Raw genomic sequence first — 23,869 nt, 5'->3', positions numbered from 1 at the left:
ACCTTCTATATCGTATGTGTTTTTTCTCTTATACTAAAGCCGCATCAGACTATTTGCTGTGTCCACCGAATAGTATCGGTGTTGTAAATCCCATAACTTACTGTTGTTCTGCAATACAAGCATTAAAGGAACATTTTACAACACTTTATGCCTTAAGCCTGCTATTCTAACGAATGACTTTCCATTTTTACATTCAGTAAAAACCCGAAAGAACAGTTACGCATCTAAAGACAGTGAAAATGAAATAAGTGGAATATCCAAGTCATGAGAGGTTTGAAATTCTATTATATTGTAATTAATTCAATCGATTTATATATCAGCGACAGAGGGCACTAGTATTACGATTTTGATGTGGACGCTTACTATCGGTAACTATAGGCTTCATTTTTTCGCAATAAATTATTTACTTATCTTAGATTCAGTGCATTACTATCTTTAAGATCAAACTCGTAGCGAGATATTAATTTGTTTTTACCTTTTGTTTTAACAAACTGACTAGACGTAACCTAAACAACATCGCCGGAGGTGTAGTCCACGAGTTCAGTTCCCCCTTTTGAAGTTTGAGTGTAATATTTATTCTGACACATTGTGTCAACCTCATACTCGTAGTCGTAGTTTAATATATCACTTGGAAAATTAAAAAATGTAATTGAAGTGTTTTCAAGTGAAACACGAAGTATTTGAAAACAGGTTACCTATAGTTCCTAAATTACTGAAGTCACTGATAATTAGAAAATTAAACGTCAATTTTTCCGTGTATAGTATATTACATTATGTATCCTGTCGAAGTTATAAGTGTTAAAAATATTATTGATAAATGTCATTTTCTTTGTTGAAAACTTACCAAAGTGTAACAACTAATCTTCAGTATACTGTTTGTACAGTGGATATGAGACCTAACATTTCATTATATTGATTAAGTTATCACAATAGAGCTAGAGCGTTCTTTATATTTATTTTTTTAGTCTTATATATACACGTAACGTGATAAGCACTTTTTATTTCATTTAGATATACGTTCTAAATAATTGTTATAGTTTAAAACAGCAAATTTACCCTCTTACTTTCTGTTACACTTGAATTTTACCAAGTGTTAGTCACGTGGTTTTAGAATTTAACAGTAATATATGTTTTAACTGAGTAGCAAAACATGGACTTGGTCTGAGGTAGCCTTTTTGAACATAAAGAATTTCCAAGAAAAACTGGCTTTGTGATATGTCAGAGTTTGGACCAGACTCGGGTGGGCGAGTTAAGGTATGTTCATTTCTAAAAATAAATTTAATACATGTGTATTTGACATGAATTAATTCATAATTTAATTACTAAACTTAATAATAAGCAAATTAAAGTTAAATTATTTATAGAAGTGTATAGATTATCAGTTTGATACTTTGGAAATGAAGTTGAATTAGCAAAATTATTGTATTGATACTACTTATGATGTGATCTGTTGCAAATTAAAAGATTCATATGGACTGTATAAGCTCCAGGCATCAATACAGTTATGTTATTGATGTTAGTAAGCAACATAAGAAACACGAGCATCTTGTGTTGAGCTTACCATGATGTTGAAAATGTACATTGTATGGGTTCAATTTTTTTATTGAGATAATTACTTAGTGTATACCAATTAGTAAAACCAGTATATTCTAAATAATTTTCATGAATGAGTGTAGTCTAGGGCACTGTTACAATGATGCATAGATTAGGGTTAACACTAACTTAAATTTACCATCATTTTCAATGTAACAGTTTTATTGACATTTCAAATAATTTTATTTTCCTCACAAAAAATGAGAAATTTTTGTCAATATAACTCAATGTGAAATGGTTTATGTAAATGCTGTGTACATGATTCTTTCATACCTCCACCCATCCATTTATATACTGTTTATGTATGGGCTTTTTCTCCTTGTAATCTGAAAGTTAATAATACTTCTGTGATTGGGCTACTGTATTCAAAGATTTTCTGCTCTGCAGTTATCTTGATATGTATGCATATATAATAATCCATTTTTGTTTTACAAAGACTTAAATCTCATTGCCAAGTTTACAACATTCACAAACTGAAAACCATTGTTAGTTTTTTGTTTTTTTTTCCTTTGTGGAAATATTAAATTAAGTATAAACTGGAAATTGAAATATTTTATTGATAAAGAACCTGAAACAGAGATTAAGGTTTGCTGGCAAGCTTAATAAATGCTGATAAAACTTTAAAAAGAAATAATATGAATAGTTTTGTTACATTTGACATATGGAAGAGATAGGGCTGTGAATGTAATGGTTCCAACAATATCTATGTTGTCCAACACACATATGTTTATTTCATTTAATGATTTATCAGTTGGATCACTTAGTGTTCAAAACCCAGATAAGATATACACTTGAATGATTTTGTTAGTGAGTCATATACATTTATTGTATATCAGATGAATCCTTAAGATATCCTTTCCTTTAAAAGCTAACCAGTAATTTAGTACAAATGTTTAATGTGGAGTGAGAATTATATAAGCGTCTGTTTCGTGACAAATCTAGTGAACTGTTTTTTTGTTGGACTATATCATATAACGAAAACACCAAGGAATAAATCTTTAATAACAACTTTATTTTTTATGCTTTCTGAATAGACTATGCTTATAATTTCATGGCACATAATTATGTTATAAACTCTGTATTGGAGATCTCAGTTTGTTGGGGTTTATGTTTTTCCTGAATGATATGCTGAATCAGTGAAAAGTAATTACAACACACAATACTCGTACGATTTGTAGAGAGCGTGATGTTAAAAAATTATAAAGAGAAAAATTTAATATAAATCTGGCCTGCTGCTTTCATCTATAAAAGCTATTGTACAAATTAGGGGGTGACCATCATCAAACCTATAGTCTATGGAAATATTGCTCGTTATTTTGGAAAGAAAAGAGAAGAAGATGGCCATACTCACCAGTGGACTGTGTATGTCAAACCTTACAAAAATGAGGTTGGTTTATTATGTCTCTAGCTTCTTATAAAAATGGGAATTTCTAGAGATTTTAGAAGCTGATCCTTGTTTTGTTATAGATTTAGTTTCCAAAGCATGTATCAACTTTGTATGTTTTATAGTAAGATGTCGTTTGGTTAAAAAAATGAAAGAAAAAAATAAGTTGCAGAGTTTATTTTTTCTGAGAACTTTAACTGGTGTCATGCTTTATTTGTTGTGCTTCATGGAGTTATTAAAACTTGAGCCTAGTGAGAAATGCTGCTAATATGATTATTTCAGTCGGCCCTATCATTCCTCAGTTGGAATGGAAACCCCCGTCCACCCATTATGGACAAAGAAAATCAGTGTTTCTTTTTACCTTATAAAACCATGGTACAGCATGCAAAACCAAGGAATAAACACCACAAGTTGTGTAATGGCCTCAGGGTAGATCTGGTGGTGTGCCAGGGAAAGAGAGAATGGGAGTCAGTCAGGTCAGGGGCAAACAGGACTTTTTTTTTTTTCAGATGTGGTTTCATGCTTCTATCGTATCTCATACACTGGCACATTGTATAAATATTACTCTTATTACACTAATATACATAACTCATGTGTAAAAGCCTAATATTTACATAATGTACATTTTTATCTGTTGTATGTATGTGTTGGAGGTGAAATTTATGGATCACGGGTACAGCTAAATAAATAACTGGGATATAAAATGATGTTGGGAAGAGCAAAAGCATTGTATAATGGGTGGGGTAGTGAAAGGGTTAAAACCATTAAATAATTAAGAACTTGTTAAGTGATTTCCCATTCTCTAATAGTGGATGCTTACCTATGTGATGTAGAGTAACCAGTTAAAGCATTTAAAAGTATGAGAGATCAGTGTAAAATATATCCCATAATGCTTGAAATAAACAGTATCTTTCTCTTTCTTGTGCCAAGTATATAGCTTGTGTACTTGATCTAAACAGTCAGGTATTTAAAATTAATTAAATTGACAAAACTCGTGTTATTAGAATGTACGTAACTGTTCCTATAGCAACTCGTGTTATTAGAATGTACGTAACTGTTCCTATAGCATATAGTAAAGTGGTGAAGAAACCTACCTGTTTATTATCATAAGTAATGAACCCATTTTATGATTTAAACTGCAGCTACCTACTTGGAAGAAATGCATTTAAAGAGAATACTGTTGGCTATGATTTTAAATGAACAAATTCAATAAGAGGAATTTTCAATATATCACATAATTTCTGTTACAGTTTGAATTAAATTATTTTAATTCTTCATTTAATACATGTGTGAGTTTGGGTACTTTGTATTTATGCACATAAGAGAGAAGTAAAAGATTGTTCATAGGTAGGTGTAGTTGACATTCTTGCATACATGTATCTTCTGATAATTAGGATCATTTTTATATCCCCCAGTTCCCTTCCTTCTTCTGTGCAAGATGATCTATGTTGGTGGCTGGATAAAGCCCATGCATCAGTGAGTATGCCTCTTCCTTCCCTATGTCTGGATCTACATCTTTTTAGGGATGGAAAGTATCAGTTAATCATGGAGAAGCTTTGGGCCAGTGATCTATTGATAAAACTGTTTTGCATGTTACTGTTCTCGAATTTCTTTTTGTATGTTGGCCAGTAAGGATCTCTTATACTTAAGCCACACACATCATATTTACCTTATTGCATGTCATGTACTGGGACTTGTGTTTTGGCCACAGATTGTTTTTTGCACCCAGAAACAATATATTCACTCCTATGGATGCCTTGCTATGGCCTCACCACGAAGTTCTCTCTTTTGACCACCTATACCTCTTCCACAGGCTGAAGGCATCAACTGCCAGATACTTGTGTAACCATGCATCTGATTACTTCATTGGGCAATTTCACTATCAAGTCCTTCTGATTGATCCCTCGGTTTCCAGTGTAACAACAGCTGCTTTTTCTGCTCAACATCCACTTCCACCAAATTCTTTCAATCTTGATCAGTTGTCCTACATCTCAACCTTCATGTTTTGTGTCTTCACACGTGGCTTTTGTCCAATCCTTGAAGAGACAATTTAGTTTTGCATGTTAAGTAAGCTAGTCTCCATCAGTCTTTCACGAAAGTGTGCCAATGCACATGGAAGGTATTCCACAGTTGGTCTACTACCAGGGGGTTATCCTGATGGCAATCTTACTGTGACTCATGTGGTGCAAACTTTTCACTGTCTCTTTAACCATGAATCTTCATTCTCCTTGCTTTCTGGATACTGGGGAGCCTTTATCCCATACCTTTTGTCTTTCTGATACCATAGGGTTTTACTTCTCTTGTTTTTACCATGCTCATGTATATCTTCCAGATACATTGCCCTCCCAGGCATTCTGCCCTTCCAGATTGGGACGTCATTGTGGTCTGACATTTATTCCCTTTCTTTTATTTCTGTTTGAACCACTTGTGTTTCATGTTTCATCTTTGCCTTAACACATATTTCCTTCTTCTCTTAGCTTGTGGACTTCAAAGGTCAGATTTGTTTGTTTCACATATTCATTATTATCCTTCCTTTATCCAGGTTGTTTCTTTTCCCCACAGACCTCAGCAGCTCAAGAAAACCTTTCTTTTCTACTTCCCACCTTTCCCCTTGGCCAGATTTGGTTAGGCTTCTGTGTCTGGTCAAGACTCTTCATTCTTCTGTAGCCCATACTGCTACCTTCTAGGGTACACATTTCCAACTCTTTTTCCCCTGGCAATCCTCCTCCCTTTTTGATCTTTCACCTTCTACCCTTACCAATCAGGTTCACCTTTCAGTTAGATTGGTATATTCTTCCCTATCTTCTTCTTCCTGGACTTTGTTTCAGTTGTCATCACATCAGATCCAACACCTTATTTTTTCCTTTGCTTCTTGTCATCATTATTCAGTGGAGAAGATTTTGCAATCCAACATGTTGATCATTTCTAGTATATTCATATCATGGTTTCCTCTACCATCTATGGCCATTATTCAGACTTCAGAGTGACTAACTGGTAAGTAAGTTTTTATGTATATTTCTTTCTTTCAATGAACTTTATCTACTTTTTATCACATGGATTCCACTCTGTGGCAAGTGGTGCCTGACATGATGTTCTTTAAATCATCACTGTCTGGCTATGTTGACTTTCTTCCATGACTTTGCATGCTTACTTTGGAAATGAGTTGTTTCACTGGATCAGTTGAAGGTGAATAACCTTGCATTTCAATATTTTGTTTCATAAACATACCTATCCTGGATTGTTTCATCCATGGATTGTATTGGTAAAGCAGAAGAGGGTTGCTGCCCGTCTCTGCCATGCCTAGAGTGAATAACTCGGTATGACCTGCTTTTCAAATTTTTCAGGTTTCATGGTAACCCATTGCACTGTTTTTGGTGATAACATTCCTCCAGAATCTCCAATGCATTTTCATCCTCCTTTCCTCAAGTGGAATATGGGAGTCCTTGCCACTTTTCAGTTCCAAGCTGTTGGGGTAGTGGACCATGGAGACATTGTGCTGAATGAGTTCCACACAATAATCATTTAGTTACAGAGTAGAGCAGTGGTGCTCTGCAGGTGCAGATGATATAATATTCTCCAATTTGCAATAATCCATACAATAGAGTGAGATGTCAGGATGCAGTTCACCCTTCGATTGAGAGCCTTAATCCTATCTCTGTGTAGATGTCAGTACCCAGCAGGCAAGTTTTGGATTTAGGGTAAACCAGAAACCTATGTGATAACTTGTGTTATAGGTGATGAAAGGTGGGATTGTTCATGTTCTACCCCTGCCTTCTCTTTTATGAGGATGTTATTGCCTGACCTGTTTCACAGTTGAGGGAGTTAATTGCATGAGATAGACATCCTTTCAGTACCAAATGTCAAGTCCCTAGAGTCATAGCTCAGAGCTAATTCTTGTGTCATATTTGAGAATTTCTGATTGTTTCTAAATATCCTAGTTCTTGGGTTTCAGTTGAAGATGTTATGATTTTCTTTTTACCCTTGAGCAGATGTTGGTGCCACACAAGAAAGTTTTGGATGTGGTTGATTTAGCAAGTACAGTCTGCTATGCCTAATATCTTTCCCTTGTTATAATCACTTTCTTACTACATTCTCTTCCACTCTGATGTGCTTCTCTCATTTTCTGCCCTTATATCTTACACATGGATGAAGAGTATACTTGTATCAGAAGTGGTGTGGTTTCCCTCTCTTGGTCTTCAGATTTGAGTCTCTCATTTTCAGGGGTCTCCTTCGAACGCTTTCGGGGAGTACTTCTGTCATTCCCTTACACCAGTCCTTCCTCCATTTCAGTGTTAGATTCTAGCTAATCTTCTGAGTGGAAGTAGGTACTGGATCAAAAGTTATAATTATCCTATAATGAAAATGTGTTGACATCTTCTGTGAAACTTCAAAGCGATAGTTTAGTGGAGGAGTGTAATCATGTTTGTTACGTGAACATATCATGCTCCGATTGGTGAAAGAATGATGCATGATGACATACGTTTAAATCTTGTGAGTTCAGTAAGGGGAAGCACAAGGCTTATGGCATGCATAAAGAAAATGTTTGTATATAGAAGGCTTAATGAGTGTTGCTAGTCTTGTGAGAGAAGGTAAATACATATAGGTAATAAATTCTTGTGTTGTTATCTAATTAGCATGATGTTTGTCTTGTCTTTGTAATATTTATATTACAAAATGTATTAAATATTTTTTTTATGTAGTTAAGTAATGTCTTAATTGTCTCTCTTTTTTTCAGTGTTACTACTGATAATTTGTATTAATTTAGAAGATTACTACAGGCTACCATAATAACTTTTTTTATAAAAAGATTAAACCTATGAAAATTTCATCTTCCAACTGTATAAAACAAAAAGTCCAGAAAATGAAATGAATTTTCTGTAGAGAAAAAAAACAACTGAAATTTTACATTTAATATTTGTTTCTTTTTTCTTTATTTTTACCCAAGATTTGGATCCAATTTCTTCATTTTATTATCTTTTATAATTAGATTACACAGTAAACAGATAGTAAAATGTTTACAGTAAATAATTTACTTTAGCATCTGTTGTGTTTCTTAATTTTTATCTTCCATTATAATGCTATGAAGATGAACTCTAAGCATTGTCTGTAATTTCAGAATAACCTCTCATTTTACTATTTTATCGTTACTGAGAGACTGATCTATGACTAATTGTTTTTTTAGGATATGTCTATATATGTGAAGAAAGTCCACTTTAAACTTCATGAAAGTTATGCAAATCAGAACAGAGGTAGGCAGAACAGTTTCCATAAATGTTACAGAAATAACACATTTGTTTGTGATTTCATGATGCAATCTTTTTTTTGTGATGCCGCATTTACTCATTTTTAATTAGAAGTTGGAAGCTGCTTTTATAGTATTTCTATATGCCTCTTGCACACAATTATATTACTTATTATATCTTGATGCACACTTTACAGTCATTCAGTATTTAAATTGTCCTGGTGGTTAGAGCACTCAGTTCATAACCCTAGAGTTGTGGGTTCAAATCCCTGTCACACCAAAAATACTCGCCCCTTTCAGCCGTGCATTATAATGTTGTGGTCTATCTCACTATTTGTTGGTAAAAGAATAGCTCAAGAGCTGGTAGTGGGTGGTGATGACTGTCAGCCCTCCCATTATTCTTACACTGCTAAATTAGGGACAGCTAGTGCAGATAGCCCTCGTGTAGCTTTGCATGAAATTCCAAACACAAAATCAAAACAGTGTTTAAACATTTTTGATATAAATGTAGACTTCTCAAACAGTTAATGCTTTGTTATTTCTTATATTTGAAGGAGAGAAACACCTCTTATGTAAGTAAAAACATAGTCAACCCTGTTTTGTTTGTTTTTAAATTTACCATGGTTAAAGGGTATTTAAGTACAGAAATGAAGTGGTGAATGTCAGAGCATTTCCAGAACTTGTCCAAAAACTTCTCTGAAAGCATGTTATACTACTGAAGGTATGAAAATACTGAGTCATTTACATATGTATATGTAATATATTTACTAGAACATTTTGAGATTTCTCTATGATGCATTATATCACTGCCAAGGCACGTAGCACATACATTGATGTAGGAATATAGGGGATTTAAAAAAATATTAGTATATGAGATGAGATATTAAAAAGTATGGCTTTGTAAGTAAACCTAAATTAAATTATTATTTATGTTGCAGAAATATACAATGAAACTTTCCAGTTAAAGTTATCTAATTTAATAGTTTTAAGAAAAGCAAAAGAATAACAGAAAAAGGTTTAACTTTTAACAACTTTGTAACTCAAATATGTTTTTATTTTAGTTTAACTTGTCAACATTTCTATTTCTTTTTTTTTATACCAAACAAAATTTATCAATGAAATGAATGCCTAGTGTTGAAAATACGGAAAATAAATATTGCGCACCTGCACCTGTTTTACAGGTATTACAGTGTAGAGTGTTGACAGATCAACTCATTAAAGTTTTAAATAATTTATGTGGCGTTTTGAATTGACTGACAAGCAAATTCTTTAAGAAATAAACAAAATCTTGAATACTTGTGGACTGCAAGGCAGTAATATAATATTTGATATCATATCTTGAAAACAGGAATGTTTTTTTGGATGTTAATACAATATTTTTCACCCCCCTCAGTTGTAACTAAACCACCTTATGAAGTTACTGAAACTGGGTGGGGAGAATTTGAAATTGTCATCAAAATATATTTTCACGATCCAAATGAAAGGCCTGTAAGTATTGTTTTTTTAATATAGCAAAATAATTTTATATTCAAAACATTGTGAAAAAAATGGTTTGTAATTTCAAGTTCTTGATTTGTGTTCCTCTGATATGACAAGATAACAGATTGTGAGATAGATTCTCTTTATATGAATAAATTGATAGTCCATTACTTATTATGTATTTAATAGTGTATTTATTTCATTTTAAGTATTATAGAATGTTTTGTTGTTCTATCAAAATTACTAATACTAATTACATCTATGTGATTTAACCAATTACTAATAGGTACAGCGATTACATTGATTGGAGTTATATAAAGTAATTTATTAATCAAAATTATAATTAAATTAATTACCATGAGAATGACTATCTAATCCAAATTATGGTTTTTTGTGATTACTATTATTATTAATTGTTCTATCTATCCAAGTAATGAAAATGTTGCTATCATCTTTGTGCATTGGTAAGCACAAAGCTAAGTAATGAGCTAACATGCTCTGCCTGTTTATAAGTTTTACTTCAAGCTTCTTCAACTTTGATGACTTGCAATAACAACAGTCATGATTCAAGAGTCTCATGTTTGAATTTTATAGTTTATACGGTTATCTGCCACAGTCACTTTTTTTTTTTGAAATATCTGCCTGTGTTTTGAAACACTCACTATCAACTTCGTTTTTAATTAATTAATGAAGCAATTAGCAAACATACCAGTATTTGTCCAACTTTATTACTAAAATTGGTAAAGTGTATGATGACCCAAATACAAAACAAGAAATGCAGTGTTAGTGATGTTGAGAAAACCCATTTGTAGAGAAAAATGTATATATAAAAATGGCCGTTTTTACATATATAAATGTGGTGTTAGTTGTTTGTGCTTTTGCTTGTAGTATCTTGTGTGTATGGGTGATTTTCTGACGTTATATAATAGGCCTAGCATGTTAGCAACTAAACTTAATCATTAGTATTGTACAGGAAGAACACATACACCTAAATTTAGTTTTTTTACTTCACGTATATTAGGAAACTAAGCAATATAAAACACATTTATTGTTATAATAACAGTAGAGCTGTCTGTACTGAAGTCCCTACAGTACATCAGGGTGTCTTCCAATAATAATGATAACAATAACACAACTTCTACATAGAGCTTATTTATTTTTTGATATTAGAATTTGTAACTTAATTTAATTATTATTTTTAGGTCACAGTCTATCATATATTGAAACTTTTTCAAAGTGAAACTAATATCATGTTGGGAAAGAAACACCTGGTGTCTGAGTTTTATGATGAACTTGTAAGTACTTCTTTTAACACATTAACTAAACATTTCTGTTACTGTCAAACAGGGTAATGTGGTTTGTTGTTTTTTCAGCAGTTACTACATAATTTATATTGAATCTTCAGGCAGTTTTATTGAGTACCATCTTTGGTCAAAAAGTAATGTAACCAATCCTATAGGAAATATTAAATATAAAACATCATGTTACCTAACTAAAAAAAAAAGTAAACCATGAGAAATTTTTTCGTTATGACTTTCAGATCAAACATCACACAGCTCCAAAACTGTAAAATAATTATTTAATTGTTGTATGAACAAATGTTTTAAGAATTTCTATATTAAAAATGTCTTTATGATAAACTTTACTACAATTTTCAATGCCATGTTTCTGGTTAATTTAAGAACTGTCAATTATACTGAAAACTTGGTGCTTGGAGACTTATCGAATTCAGAAGCTAATATCTTGCTGCTGGTCAAAGTGTGCACCTGTACTTCATGACTGACTGTAACTGTCGTGTTTGAGTAAATGTTCCATTAGTTATGACAAGATTTAAGACTTGCTGTGTGAATTAAAGTGGTAAAGTTTACTTCTGTATACATGTAATAAATGTACCAGGTAATTTTTTCTTCCAGGTTATTTTAAATCAAATCTTATAAAATGTTCATAAATAATTTTTTTTCCTGTTATGTATACTGTTCTTGTACATTAGATAAGTAACTTTGTTAATGATTTACAATTAAAGTACTATTAAAAACTTATTTTTAAAGATATTTCAAGATCCTTCAGCCATGATGCAACAGTTACTAACTAGTACAAGACAGTTAACACTGGGACCTTATAAACATGAAACTGATTGTGAGTAAGCAACTTGTGTAATATTTCCTCACTTAATTTGAGTTGTTTTCATGTTTCAGACATCTTTGTGCATTTCTGTGTCTATGCAAAAAATAGAGGTGTAACATGTAGCAGTAACAAAGTGTTGTTTCTTGTTCCTTGGTAGTCTTCATAGGATATTTCTGTTTAATCTAAATATTTTTTTTATTTTATGATGTTAGTAAAGACTTGTGATCAGACACATGGGTGATCAACTTAATTTTCTCTTCTCTCTCTCTCTCTTCTATTTTTTTTAATATCCTTCTTTATTGTAACTTCTCTGTTGAAGAATCAAATGATGCAGTCGTGGTAAACTTGTTCATTGTCCAGCTGTTAAAATGTTATATTTTTGCAATTTTTGTTTTGTTGAATACATTGACCTGAAATTTTATACAGATGGTCAGTAAGGCAGTGCTAGAGTATATTTAAATTTTTGGCTAACATTGGTTCAATTGTAAATTTAAGGGTTTATAATACTAAAAAATTGGGTTTTAATACTTTTGGTGGGCACAACACTAGCCTATTGTCATTTTATGCTTAAGAACGACAACAAAGCAGTACTGAATATCATAAAAGGCATTTTTAGAATGCATTGCTACCAAAATGCTTTAGGTTTTCTATATAATAGAAGTTGTAATTATAAGGAACCACTTATTTCCTGTGTTTTTTTTCTGACTTGTCTCATAAAAAAGGTGTGAATTTGTGCAGTGACACAGATAAGATAAGCAGTAATACCTAGATGCATGCTCTCAGGGTCCACTTAGTATATGTGCAAAGTTTCAGGTGTTTAGGTTCTTTCCTCTTAGAGCTATAGAGGTTACACATGCAGAGACATCCTTTTATTATTATAGATTTTATTTTTATTCTTACTGAAAGAAAATTTAGAATTCTAGTTAATATATTTTTTTTTCTACTCATCTAACTGAAAATCAATTGAGAATCCTTGTTAATGTCCAATTTCTTTTCCCCACTTTTCTTACTAAAAGTAAGTTTTAAATCTTTATTAATATATTGTATTGGTATTGTTTCTTGTCAACCAAAGCCATATCTCACTTTCTTTACTCTCTTTCAAAACAATACTCGAAGTCAGTATTGAATGTCATTGTATTGTCACAAACAGTCTAGTAATAACACTAGCTTTGTTATTTTTCTGGTTAATTTATGTTATTTAAGCATGTAATTATAAGTACTTTTTGTGTTGTTTTTTTGTTAATTGTCTAGTTTGCTTCCTTTTCTTGATTTTTCGATACAAATTGTACAGTTTTGAAAAAAAATTAGGTAGTTTAATTTTTGACTTCCAGAATTAAAGTTTCAGTGGCTGAACTGTTGTTAACAAATTTAACTTTGTAGATCTATTTTTTTATTTAATTTTAGTTGAAGAGAAGAAAGATAAAAGTTTAAGTGCCATTTTGTCTGCCAAGAACAAAATTCGTGTAGAAATAAACGACATGAAGGAAAAATTGAAAGTTGCTCGAGAAACCATCTCCAAATTTAAAGATGAGATTAGCCAATTAGAAAAGAGCCAAAATCAGAACAAGGAAAAGGAATGAGGAATCATGATTTCAGATATTCCATGTGAGTGAAGCTTAAGATATGGTTTAGGTGAACAACTCACCAAATCCAAAGAAACAGGCATGAAATATATATTTTAATTTTAGTTATTTGGTAAAGGAAGGTTGAAATAAAAGATTCTGATCATGAAGAATCAAGTGAAGAATTTTGATGTTAAAACATCTAATATTACAATAGATATTTTGACAACATTGACGGTTCTATAAGGTATATTTTGCCAAAGAGTAAGAGCAAATCTGTAGTAATTTACATCAAATATTAGTCATGTTGGTCAGGATTTAGTTTTAATTAGTGGTACGATAGGATAAGTTTCTGACAACTTGAAATTACTGTCAGAATTTTAGACAACACTTTACCACATGCACATATGTCATTAGTACTGTTGAAATTGACGAAAGAACACTGGTAGTGATTAAAAAACATTTACTGTTACTTACCACCAATTAAAATGTAAAATGTTTGTTCAGAGATTTTTTTCAAACGTGTAGAGAAATATTCTCTTTTTCTCAATATCAGTTGCCTTTTTTTTGCATACATTGTACACATAAACTAAGTTTCAGTTGTCAGTGTCAGCATACTAATGTTTAATGTGTAACTTATTCTTTGAACTATTAAAATTCTAGTTTCTTATGGTTTTACTCTAAGTTAGGTGTACTGCATTCTAATTTTGAGTACCAAAATGGATAACTGGTTCCGGATGTTGTCTCATTTTCTCTATGACTGTAATTAGTCAGGCCTTTCTGAAAGTCATTTTATAAAGTTTTTACCCAAATTCAGCAAACGTATATAATCTTCCATTTTCAGCTATTACATCTTCCAAATTACAAGACACAAACATTCTGTATCAGAAAATGAAAGAACAAATGTATGGGTCTTGTTGAATTCTATAAAGAAATGCCATAATATATATATCTATTTTTCTTTAACTTGCAAGCCTTGAACTGAAAAGCTGCAGTCACAACTATTTCACTATTTATACTGACTAATCATGTTTTGCATCAAATAATAAACGTTTGACTCTTAACCTCCTTATATTTTTGTTTGTTATTCTGTTTACCCAATAAAAAAATTGGAAGCGTCAGTACCCCAGGTATGTCTATCGAAAGGCATAGCATCAAGTTAAAATAAACCTATGACAATACTATTTCGCATTTGGTAAGGATAACAGTGTAATCTTTTGCTAGTGGGGTATTTCTCCCTTACGTGATAATAGTTATAATGTAAATCCGTTATAAACAGTAGGTTTTAAGAGAATTATTTTGAACAATATACAATGTATATTATATGCAGTCATTCCCAAGACGACAGTGAATCCTGTCTCTCTCCTTGAGAATAAACCAAATTTCATTATAAGGCAGTTTTTTTGTTTAGAAAATCTTTACGTCTAACTGGATTACTAATCCTATCTTATTCTTTTTACAATATGTTTTATACCCATAAGTTAAATCCTTAACTTTCTAGAACACAAGGAAAGTGTACCATCCAACCACGTTTTACAGTGAAAACATACCATACAAAACTGTTGGGCCTCGCATGGCCAGGTGGTTGAGGTGCTTGTAATACAAGGGTCTTGGGTTCGAATCCCCATTACACCAAACATGCTCGCCCTCCCAGCCGTGGGGGCGATATAATGTGACGGTCAATCCCACTATTCGTTGGTAAAAGAGTAGCCCAAGAGTTGGCGGTGGGTGGTGATGACTAGCTGCCTTCCCTCTAGTCTTACACTGCTAAATTAGGGACGACTAGCGCAGATAGCCCTCGTGTAGCCTTGCGTGAAATTCAAAACAAACCAAACCAAAAAACAAACTGTTGGTATTTGAACATTTTCAATTCTCTAGCCTCGTGAAGGTTTATAAGTGGAATTTCGTCAGTTAAATGACCAAGTATGATACCAATTGATTTTTCCTGAACCCAATTTATTTTGAAGATCGCCGTATTTTGACTTTTTTTATATTGAAATCGTAATTTTTTTTTCCTGAACTAACTATGCAGAAACTGTTAGGGTTGTAACCACATACAGATTATCTGACTTTGATATTATCAGTGTAAATAATCGTTTTTCCTTTTACTGTTTAATAAACGGTTTTTGCAAGTATCTCGTCTTTTTTTGACACAGTTCAGTAACCGGCGTAGTTATATTTAGTGTAAGGCCTACGAGTTCATAATTATGAATTTTATTTTCCCTATATGTATTTACTATTACGAATTTAAAACCATTTACGATAAATCAACTTATTCTGATTTGTTCAAAACACAACGTTTTCTGATGCCCTCGTTTGTTGTTGTTTTTTTATATATATATTAGTAAATTGTATTTAAATATGAAATAAAATTTGCATAGATCCTCGTACATAATTTCAAGTGTTATCGTTGATGAAATATAGGCTTAGGTAGTTGAAGATGAAAAATGATATTTTGTTAAAGGAACCTTAATCTGCGATTTAAGTGCTGAGTAATAATTGTTTTTTAATGTATTTACTGTCCAGCTAAATGCTATTTATACATAAGGGCGCCTCAAATGAGAAATGTATATTAATCTAACACTGGAGTCATTAGGTCTTTTTCATATGAAATGGCGGACTTTCACTTAGTTGTTGAAGAGTGACTGCGTTTAGGATACGTTGGATACAGTAATATGACTGTATGATATTCAGTATTGACGAGTGTTGTACTTTTCACTTGTCTGTTATGCCAAGTTTTATTCTAATTGTTGTTGTGTTTCTTTGGAAACTTTTACAAGATGATGTCTTCAAATGAATTAAATTTTTTTTGTGCGAATTCAAATTGAGAAAAAATGCAGCCGAGGCCTTTAAAAACATCAATTTAACATTTGGACAAGGAACTACTACTCGACGGACTATTCGGCTCTGGTTCCAGAAATTTTGTTCTCGTAATACGAACCCCGAGGAAGGCCTCAATCTGTTGTGAATGAAGAAAGATAGAGTTATTGTGGAAGCTAACCCACAAATAACAGTTCGGGCACTTGCAGCAAACTTCGAAATTTCTAATACAACTGTCTCTCGTCACATGACTGCAATCAGAAAGATAAAAAAAAAAAATTGGACAAATGGGTACTGCAAGAATTGCCGGAAGGACAGAAACTGGTTAGGAACAAGAAGGAGTCATTTTTGAATCGGATCATATACGACAATCGGAAGAGATCAGGACAATAGGTAAATGCAGGTGAATCTCCAAGACATGCGCCGAGACTGCCTTTGTACCAAAAATAGGTTATGGTGACAGTGTGGTGGTCTGCAGAGGGAAGTATCCATTATTCCTTCCTGGAATCAGGTGAAACAATTAAAGCACAATCTTACTGCTAAGAAACTGATAAAATGCATCGAAAATTAACCACCAAATAGCTATCATTGGTGAACAGGCATGGATCGATTCTGCAGCAAGATAATGCCAGACCCCATAAATCACCATTTTAAAATTGAGAGAATTAAAATATGAACCTTTGGGGTATCCACTATACTCACCTGACCATCTTCAACTGACTATCACCATTTCCTGCACTTGGAGCTGTTTTTCCGGAACAAAACATTTCGAAATCAGGAGATTATTGTCGAAGCCTTTGAATAGTTTGTCTCCAAAACGACGGAGCTTTATAGATACGGAATATTTTCATTAGTATCCCGTTGGGAGAAAATCATTGGAGCAAATGAAACATATTTTGATTAATAAAAATTGGTGTTTGTTAAAAATATGGCGTTTTAATTTTTACCTGTACAATCGGCTATATCCTATGAAATGAACTAATATGTTTAGTGGAATGATAAGTTTTTGAGAAATACGTGAGGACTTAAAGTTTATCTTTCAGAAGTCTCAATCTAATTATTCTGTTTTAAATTAGAACATAAATTTCACCCGATTCTTAGATTAAAAAAAAATACCGAAGAGTTACAATAAAAAAAAAATTGGGCAATAATACTGCAAGTTAGAAACAAAATTACGATTTATCATATGATGCCTTGTAGCCAAGAATGACGTAACACCTGATCTACAGTCGCTCGTTTAGTAACGTCAGGTTGCAATATGCGATGGAGCAGTTCTTCGCATTCTTTTGTGAGTATGAAGGCTATACCAGCAGGTAATCTAATACGTTTTTGAAGCTGGGTCTTTACCATTTTCTTTACATTGGAGTCGTCAAACGGCATGGTTCCAGTGAGCATGATAAAGAGTATACAACCTAGACTCCACACGTCGTACATCTTGGGATTGTAAGGTATGCCTTGGAGAACTTCAGGAGCGGCATAGGCGGCGCTGCCGCAGTAAGTCTCACTTAGTATTCTTTTTCCGGCTGTATCAACTTTTAATAAAATAAAAGATGAACGTTATTCATTTGATGTTCATTATGTAAATACCTTTACACGTTTGATAAAACTTGGTTTTGGAATATGTGGTACGTTAAAATATAGAACAAACCAGTAATGAAATTTCATTGAGTTTCACAATGGCCAGGTGGTTAGGGCGCATCGAGTCGTGATCTGAGGGTCGTCGGTTCGAATCCCTGTCACACCAAACTTGCCATTTCAGCTGTTGGGATGTAATAATGTGACAGTCAATCCCACTATTCGTTGATAAAAGAGTTGGATGTGGGTGGCGATGACTAGCTGGCTTCCCTCACTATTAGATTAGGGATGGCTAGCGCAGATAACCCTCGTGTAGCTTTGCGCGAAATTCAAAACAAGTTTCACAATGTCTTATAATCAGAAATCACTGTGGTTTAGTACAGTGAAATCGTGAATTATGATGTATTTTGATCAGTTACTTTGAAAAAATTAATTTGAAAGTGTTTGCAATCTGAAAAACAAACAAACTTACTTTTAAAACTGACGTTGAAATTATTTTATCAGTTCTAACTCTATACAAACCCATTATGGCGGTCTATGTCACTGGCTATCTTCGTTCGCTCAGTTGTTCAAAAATAAGGGCGGCCAATTTTTAAATTAGACGTTAATCCTAAGTTCGCCTAAATTAAGCATTTCAATTGACGAAGATGGCGCCACTAGTCATGTTCATATTATTGAAGTTTAGGTCTTGAAGACATTGGAGAAACAGATTCAAGTGACTTCCTCCCCGCCATTATAGATCGTAACTGATTTCTGAAGAATATTATTATTATTATTATTATTATATTCTATTAGTTTGTTTGAATTGCTACGTGTTCCACTGTGTATTAACTGTTACTTTGTCAACACTTTGTTCAGATCTGATAGTGTTAAACCTCTGTTTAAAAACTTGCAGTGTTGATTGCTGTAACTCAACAGTGATCGAGTTCGCTGTTTCGCAATAAAAGAGCATGCCGAAACGTTGAATCTAACAAAATCTAGACATTATGATCAAAATCTCTAATTAAACAAAGTCCCAGGCAGCACAAAATGAAAACGATTTAAGAACAACATTTGAACGAGATTTAATAACACTGGGACATAATATATTCATAAGATGTACATAACTCGGTAAACAAAAAAAAAATACTTAAGGAAGTGCAAACAATACGTTTAATTTATGAATGATTCAAAGTGGTTCCACGAACAATTCAGAAGAACATCGAACAGTTTGTATTGTGTACTAGTACTTTGTATGGAAGCCTTTTAATCTAAATTGCAAGTCCGTAAATTCACTAATGACCCATTGTAGATATGGGGACGCACGTGTTACGATTCTGCACCGTGCAGATAATTCAACTTAGGTTTGGCTTGTTTTGAATTGCGCACAAAGCTTTATTTATATTCATACAAGTGTTTAGAAATTTTCTTTAATCAATCTATTACGTAGAAAGTTAAATATTCCACTTTGCCTAGTTTAAATACTTTTTTTTCTATTACTTCTATCTCTGAAGTTTAACAACAAAGACGAACAGAGTCAAGTTTTAATATTTAGGTAGTGTTTGTTTTTTTAATTTCGCGCAAAACTACACTAGGGCTATCTGCGCTAGTCATCCCTAATTTAGCAGTGTAAGACTAGAGGGAAGGCAGCGAGTCATCACCACTTACCGCCGACTTTTCGGCTACTCTTTTACCAACGAATAGTGGGATTGACCGTCACATTATAACGTCCCCACGGCTGAAAGGGCGAGCGTGCTTGGTGTGACGGGGATTCGAACCCACAACCATCGGATTACGAGTCGAGAGCCCTAACCACCTGGCCATGCTGGGCCTTTTGACTAAGGTGGAAGCATATATAAATATACATATATGAACTGTACAAATACATCCAGTAGTATCATGGACACTGGTCCTCAACTGTTTTGTAAATCTGTGTAGAAATAGTTGGTTAAATATGTTCAAAATATCTGTCTGTAGGGAAAACCAATAGTTGAATCAACTTAACAATGGAAATCTAAAAAGCAAGTAACACTCCATTTATTGTTTGTATAATTATTATTGTTCACCCACCACTTAAAAAAGTACTTTGTTTCCTGAACGTCTCCTACCCCACCCAAAAAATAGTCGCATGACGTCACTTCAAACGTCTGTGAAAATGTAACAGTTATGTTAACTTACACATTTCAGTAATAAAAAAAAACATACCACATCTGCGACTGAATCCGAAATCTGATAACTTCACCTTGTCATCTCGTGTCAAAAGAATGTTATCGCATTTCAAGTCTCGGTGAGCTATCTGCAAAGCATGGAGGTATTGGACTGCACTGACAAGCTGGTAGAAGTAACGACGGGCTTGATCTTCTGACAGGTTTTGATGTCGCTTGAAAATAGAAAGAGGTTATTTATAAACCGGTATGTTCATTATTCATGAAGCCTTAAGATAAGAATATCAGTAAAAGCTTACGCTCTGCTTTATCCAAGAAGGACATAATCGTGACCACAATATCGTTAAAAACAGTTGAAAAAAATTCCTTCTTGACCAGATTAATCACTCTTTCTTGAATATAATGACGAACATACTAGAAAAAATACAAACAGTTCAAGCTTGAGTGCTTATAAAGCTGTAGTTCTGAGTTTGGTTGGTGGTAATGAAAACATCGCAAATAGCCCACTGGGTAGTCCCCCGCTGGTACATCGGTAAGTCTACAGATTTAAAACGCTAAAATTAGGGGTTCCGTTCCCCTTAGTGGACTCACCAGATAGTCCCATGTGGCTTTGCTATAAGAAAACATACACACACTGGGTAGTTTATTGCTTAAACAATATTATTATTATGTGAATTATTCGAAAACATTTTTGTTTTCGAGGTCTGAAGTTTCAGGATGACTTATCTGCAGTCTATCCACTGCGGGGATTCGAATCCCGTTTTAGTGTGTAAATTTCTTAAACGTATAGCTGCCCCGCCCCCTGGAGGACATGTAGAATATAAAATTGATAAGCGGAATTAAAGGAAGGGAGTTAGTGATGTTTTCTCTTATGCTTCAGTTGATGCAGTGAATATTTTATCTTAAATAATAACATGATTTAGAGGCTGAATTTTCTACAAATTTTGGCCTTGTTCATGTACACAAGATGACTGCATTGATTCTGAATTGGTTAAAAAACATTTGGGAAGTTGCAAGATTAGGCACGTGGTCCAGGTATTTCCTCGGGGGTTTTGAAAGAGGTTAAATATTGGATATGCGAGCCACTTGTTACCATTTCTCGTCAGTCTTTGAATAGTGGGCAAATACTACACCATTGAAAATTAGTTACTGTAACTCTTTTCACAGTAGGTAATAAAAATTCTTCCAGTAATTATAGATTCATTAGTCTTACATCAGTTGTGGGAAAAGATTTTGAAAGTCTGTTAAAAGATGCTTTGCAAAGTCATTTAACAAAGTATAGAATTTTATTGGATAGTCAACATGGTTTCACTAAGGGAAAATTTTGCCTACCAGATATTTTAATATTCTTTGAAAAGTTACTGTTTATGCAGATGAGGGTAAGGATTTAGATTTGGTGCATTTGAATTTTCAGAAAGCATTTGACAAAGTAACGCATTATCTCTGTATACAGGTTGTGGAATAAGTTAGCAAATTGGATAGAAGATTGGTTGGATGGAAGAAAGTAGAGGGCTGTTACTAATGTAATTCAGTTAAACTGGATGAATGTGTAACGTTATACGTTTACTTGTTTCTCTATAGTTTTTTTTTTTTTACATGTGACATATTCTTGACTGTGTATTGCGTAAGTCCCGCCTGTTCACGAAACTTGTAGAGAATTCTTAAAAGTCACAATCAACAGTGTTTGTTTATAAAAAATGTGCTGGATCATTGTTGAACTTTCTAGAAACTCGCGTGTATGTATATAAAAACCGACGCGAAATTATTATTATTGGTCAGCTACAGTCAGTGTGCTATAGGTCTAGGAAGGTATAATTGTAATTAACACCTATTAATCGAAAATCTACAGAATATCACCAGAAACGTTTATAAATTTTGAACATAACAAACCGTCCAACTTCAGTGAATTACTTCGGACGTTAGTATTTCTATAAGGACATTATCTATCATCCCAGGGAAAACTCAACCAATCAAGCTAGCTAGTGTAAGTAAAGTGAGACAGTATCAACTCAGTATTAATTTGTTCACCATGGACCTGGATCGTTGAAAAATATTCAGTTCTAGACCAGATAAAGGAATCAGTATTGTTTGTAAGTTTGTAAAAACCTCTTGTATATAAACCGTCATTTGTAATACCTATTATAAGTAATAACCTTATGGCCCGGCAAAGCCAGGTGGTTAAGGCACTTGACTCGTAATCTGAGGGTTGGGGTTCGAATCCCCGTCACATTAAACTTGCTCGTCCTTTCAGCCGTGGAGGCATTATAATGTTACGGTCAATCCCCTCTATTCGTTGGTAAAAGGGTAACCCCAAGAGTTGCGTTAGCCATCCCTAATTTAGCAGTTTAAGACAAGAGGGAAGTCATCACCACCCACTGTCAACTCTTGGGCTACTCTTTTACCAACAAATAGTGGGATTGACCGTCACATTTATAACGCCCTCACGGCTGAAAGGACGAGCATGTTTGGTGTGAAGGGGAATTCGAACCCGCGATCCTTAGATTACGACTCTAGCGCCTTAAACACCTGGCCATGTTGAGTTTAAGAAAAATATTTTTAAGTATATAAATGACAAGAGCTGCCTTCAAGAGTTTTTGAAAATTTATTTATTTGTAGATGGATGGAATAGACGGTATGGAAGAATATGTCCAATGTTGTCCCAACATGTTGTTTTGAAGTCGTAATGTTTTATTCATTAGCTTTTCTAAGTAATAATGGTAATCAGAGATTTGACACATTTGCTGTAAAATTTCTGGATATTAAAAAAAAAACATGTATTTGGCATTTTTTTCAAAGTTTTTATTTTCATATTATTCGACAAGCAGGATGAATATAAATCTGCGTGCGTATGTACCGAAATAGGTGCCTGCGCGCGCATGTACAAATTTACAAAGGCCATCTCATCACGTTTGTTGATTTGCTTTCAAAATGTAATTGAACTACGATTTTATTTCAACAAGTTTGATATCAAATTGTAGATTAGAACACACTATGATATCGACTTTTTGTGTCATGTGGTATGTTGAATGCAGCATTAGTTCAAATTAAACGTTTGTTATGTCAAAATGCTAAGTCCCGTAGTTTCATACGACTTAGGAACTCAAATTTCCGCTACTTACAAGATAGAATATAAAATAAGAACGTCATATCGTTTCTATTTCCTGAGATAACAGCCATATGGTAGAACCTTTTGCTTTTACACTATTAACAAGATGCATACATGTCAGGTAGACCGTAACTGGAGGTCACGACATGGGTTGTATCGACCTGGTGAGGCTCCAAAAACGTTTTACCATAACGTACTCAATATATACACATGCTATTTTCTTATATATACATAAATATATATATATATATATATATATTACAGACTTATTTTAATTTTTATCTATACGAAGTTACACCGAATGCACTGACACATTACAACTAATACAAATGTTGATCTTGATTTTAGAAACGTAAAAAAAACACGAAATTTCTAACTCGTATATAATCCAGGAGATCCCCTCTCTCTGCGAGTTCCATGATGACAAACACATTATCATGGTGATCGAACATCTTATGAAACTGAATGATGTGAGGATGATGAAGCTGTGGGAGGATGTCCCTCTCGCGGGGAAGAAATCGAGTCACGAAATCCTCAGAAGCTAACTTTTTGTTGATTATTTTCACCGCCATTTTGTGTCTCCCATCAGTGGAATTCACAATTCTGTTGAATATGTCGTAATAAATGCTTCATATTTTGCTCGTTAGCAATTAAAATATAAACAAGACAGAAACTCGTGATATTTTATTTCAAATCTGTATTTTTTTTTTTTTTTAATTTTAAGATAAAGCTTTCAGGCAATATGAGAAACAGGTACTGGTTCCATGTTTTTAAATTTAGATCCAGGGCCTGCATAACCAGGTGGTTAAGGCGTGCGACTCGTAATCTGAAGGTCGTGGG

At 33.4% G+C, this 23,869-nt stretch overlaps 2 protein-coding genes across 6 annotated transcripts; one reads left to right on the top strand and one right to left on the bottom strand.

Moving 5' to 3' along the window:
* The first annotated feature begins 234 nt into the window (after window positions 1-234).
* On the top strand, window positions 235-22,668 carry Gas41 (YEATS domain-containing protein 4 Gas41). 5 transcript variants are annotated; one of them, XM_076459195.1, is made up of 9 exons: window positions 235-368; window positions 1,145-1,254; window positions 2,861-2,980; window positions 8,160-8,226; window positions 9,613-9,707; window positions 10,901-10,993; window positions 11,747-11,834; window positions 13,203-13,427; window positions 22,540-22,668. In XM_076459195.1, exons 2-8 carry the CDS (start codon window positions 1,216-1,218, stop codon window positions 13,400-13,402), a joined length of 702 nt encoding a protein of 233 aa, XP_076315310.1. In that variant the 5' UTR covers window positions 235-368; window positions 1,145-1,215; the 3' UTR covers window positions 13,403-13,427; window positions 22,540-22,668. The 5 variants fall into 5 exon arrangements, with proteins under 5 accessions (XP_076315310.1, XP_076315313.1, XP_076315308.1 ...); XM_076459198.1 differs by lacking the exon at window positions 22,540-22,668 and having other exon boundaries at window positions 13,227-15,519; XM_076459193.1 differs by lacking the exon at window positions 22,540-22,668 and having other exon boundaries at window positions 13,203-15,519.
* On the bottom strand, window positions 17,387-23,621 carry LOC143228610 (testis-specific serine/threonine-protein kinase 1-like). The gene is made up of 3 exons (XM_076459836.1): window positions 23,407-23,621; window positions 19,964-20,138; window positions 17,387-17,736 (listed from the first exon to the last, which is right to left on the bottom strand). Exons 1-3 carry the CDS (start codon window positions 23,599-23,601, stop codon window positions 17,387-17,389), a joined length of 720 nt encoding a protein of 239 aa, XP_076315951.1. The 5' UTR covers window positions 23,602-23,621.
* Window positions 23,622-23,869: the final 248 nt, after the last annotated feature.

This window comes from Tachypleus tridentatus, chromosome 10 (genome assembly GCF_004210375.1).
Source record: "Tachypleus tridentatus isolate NWPU-2018 chromosome 10, ASM421037v1, whole genome shotgun sequence".
NCBI lineage: Eukaryota > Metazoa > Arthropoda > Merostomata > Xiphosura > Limulidae > Tachypleus > Tachypleus tridentatus.
This window is presented reverse-complemented; position numbering and strand designations above follow the sequence as displayed.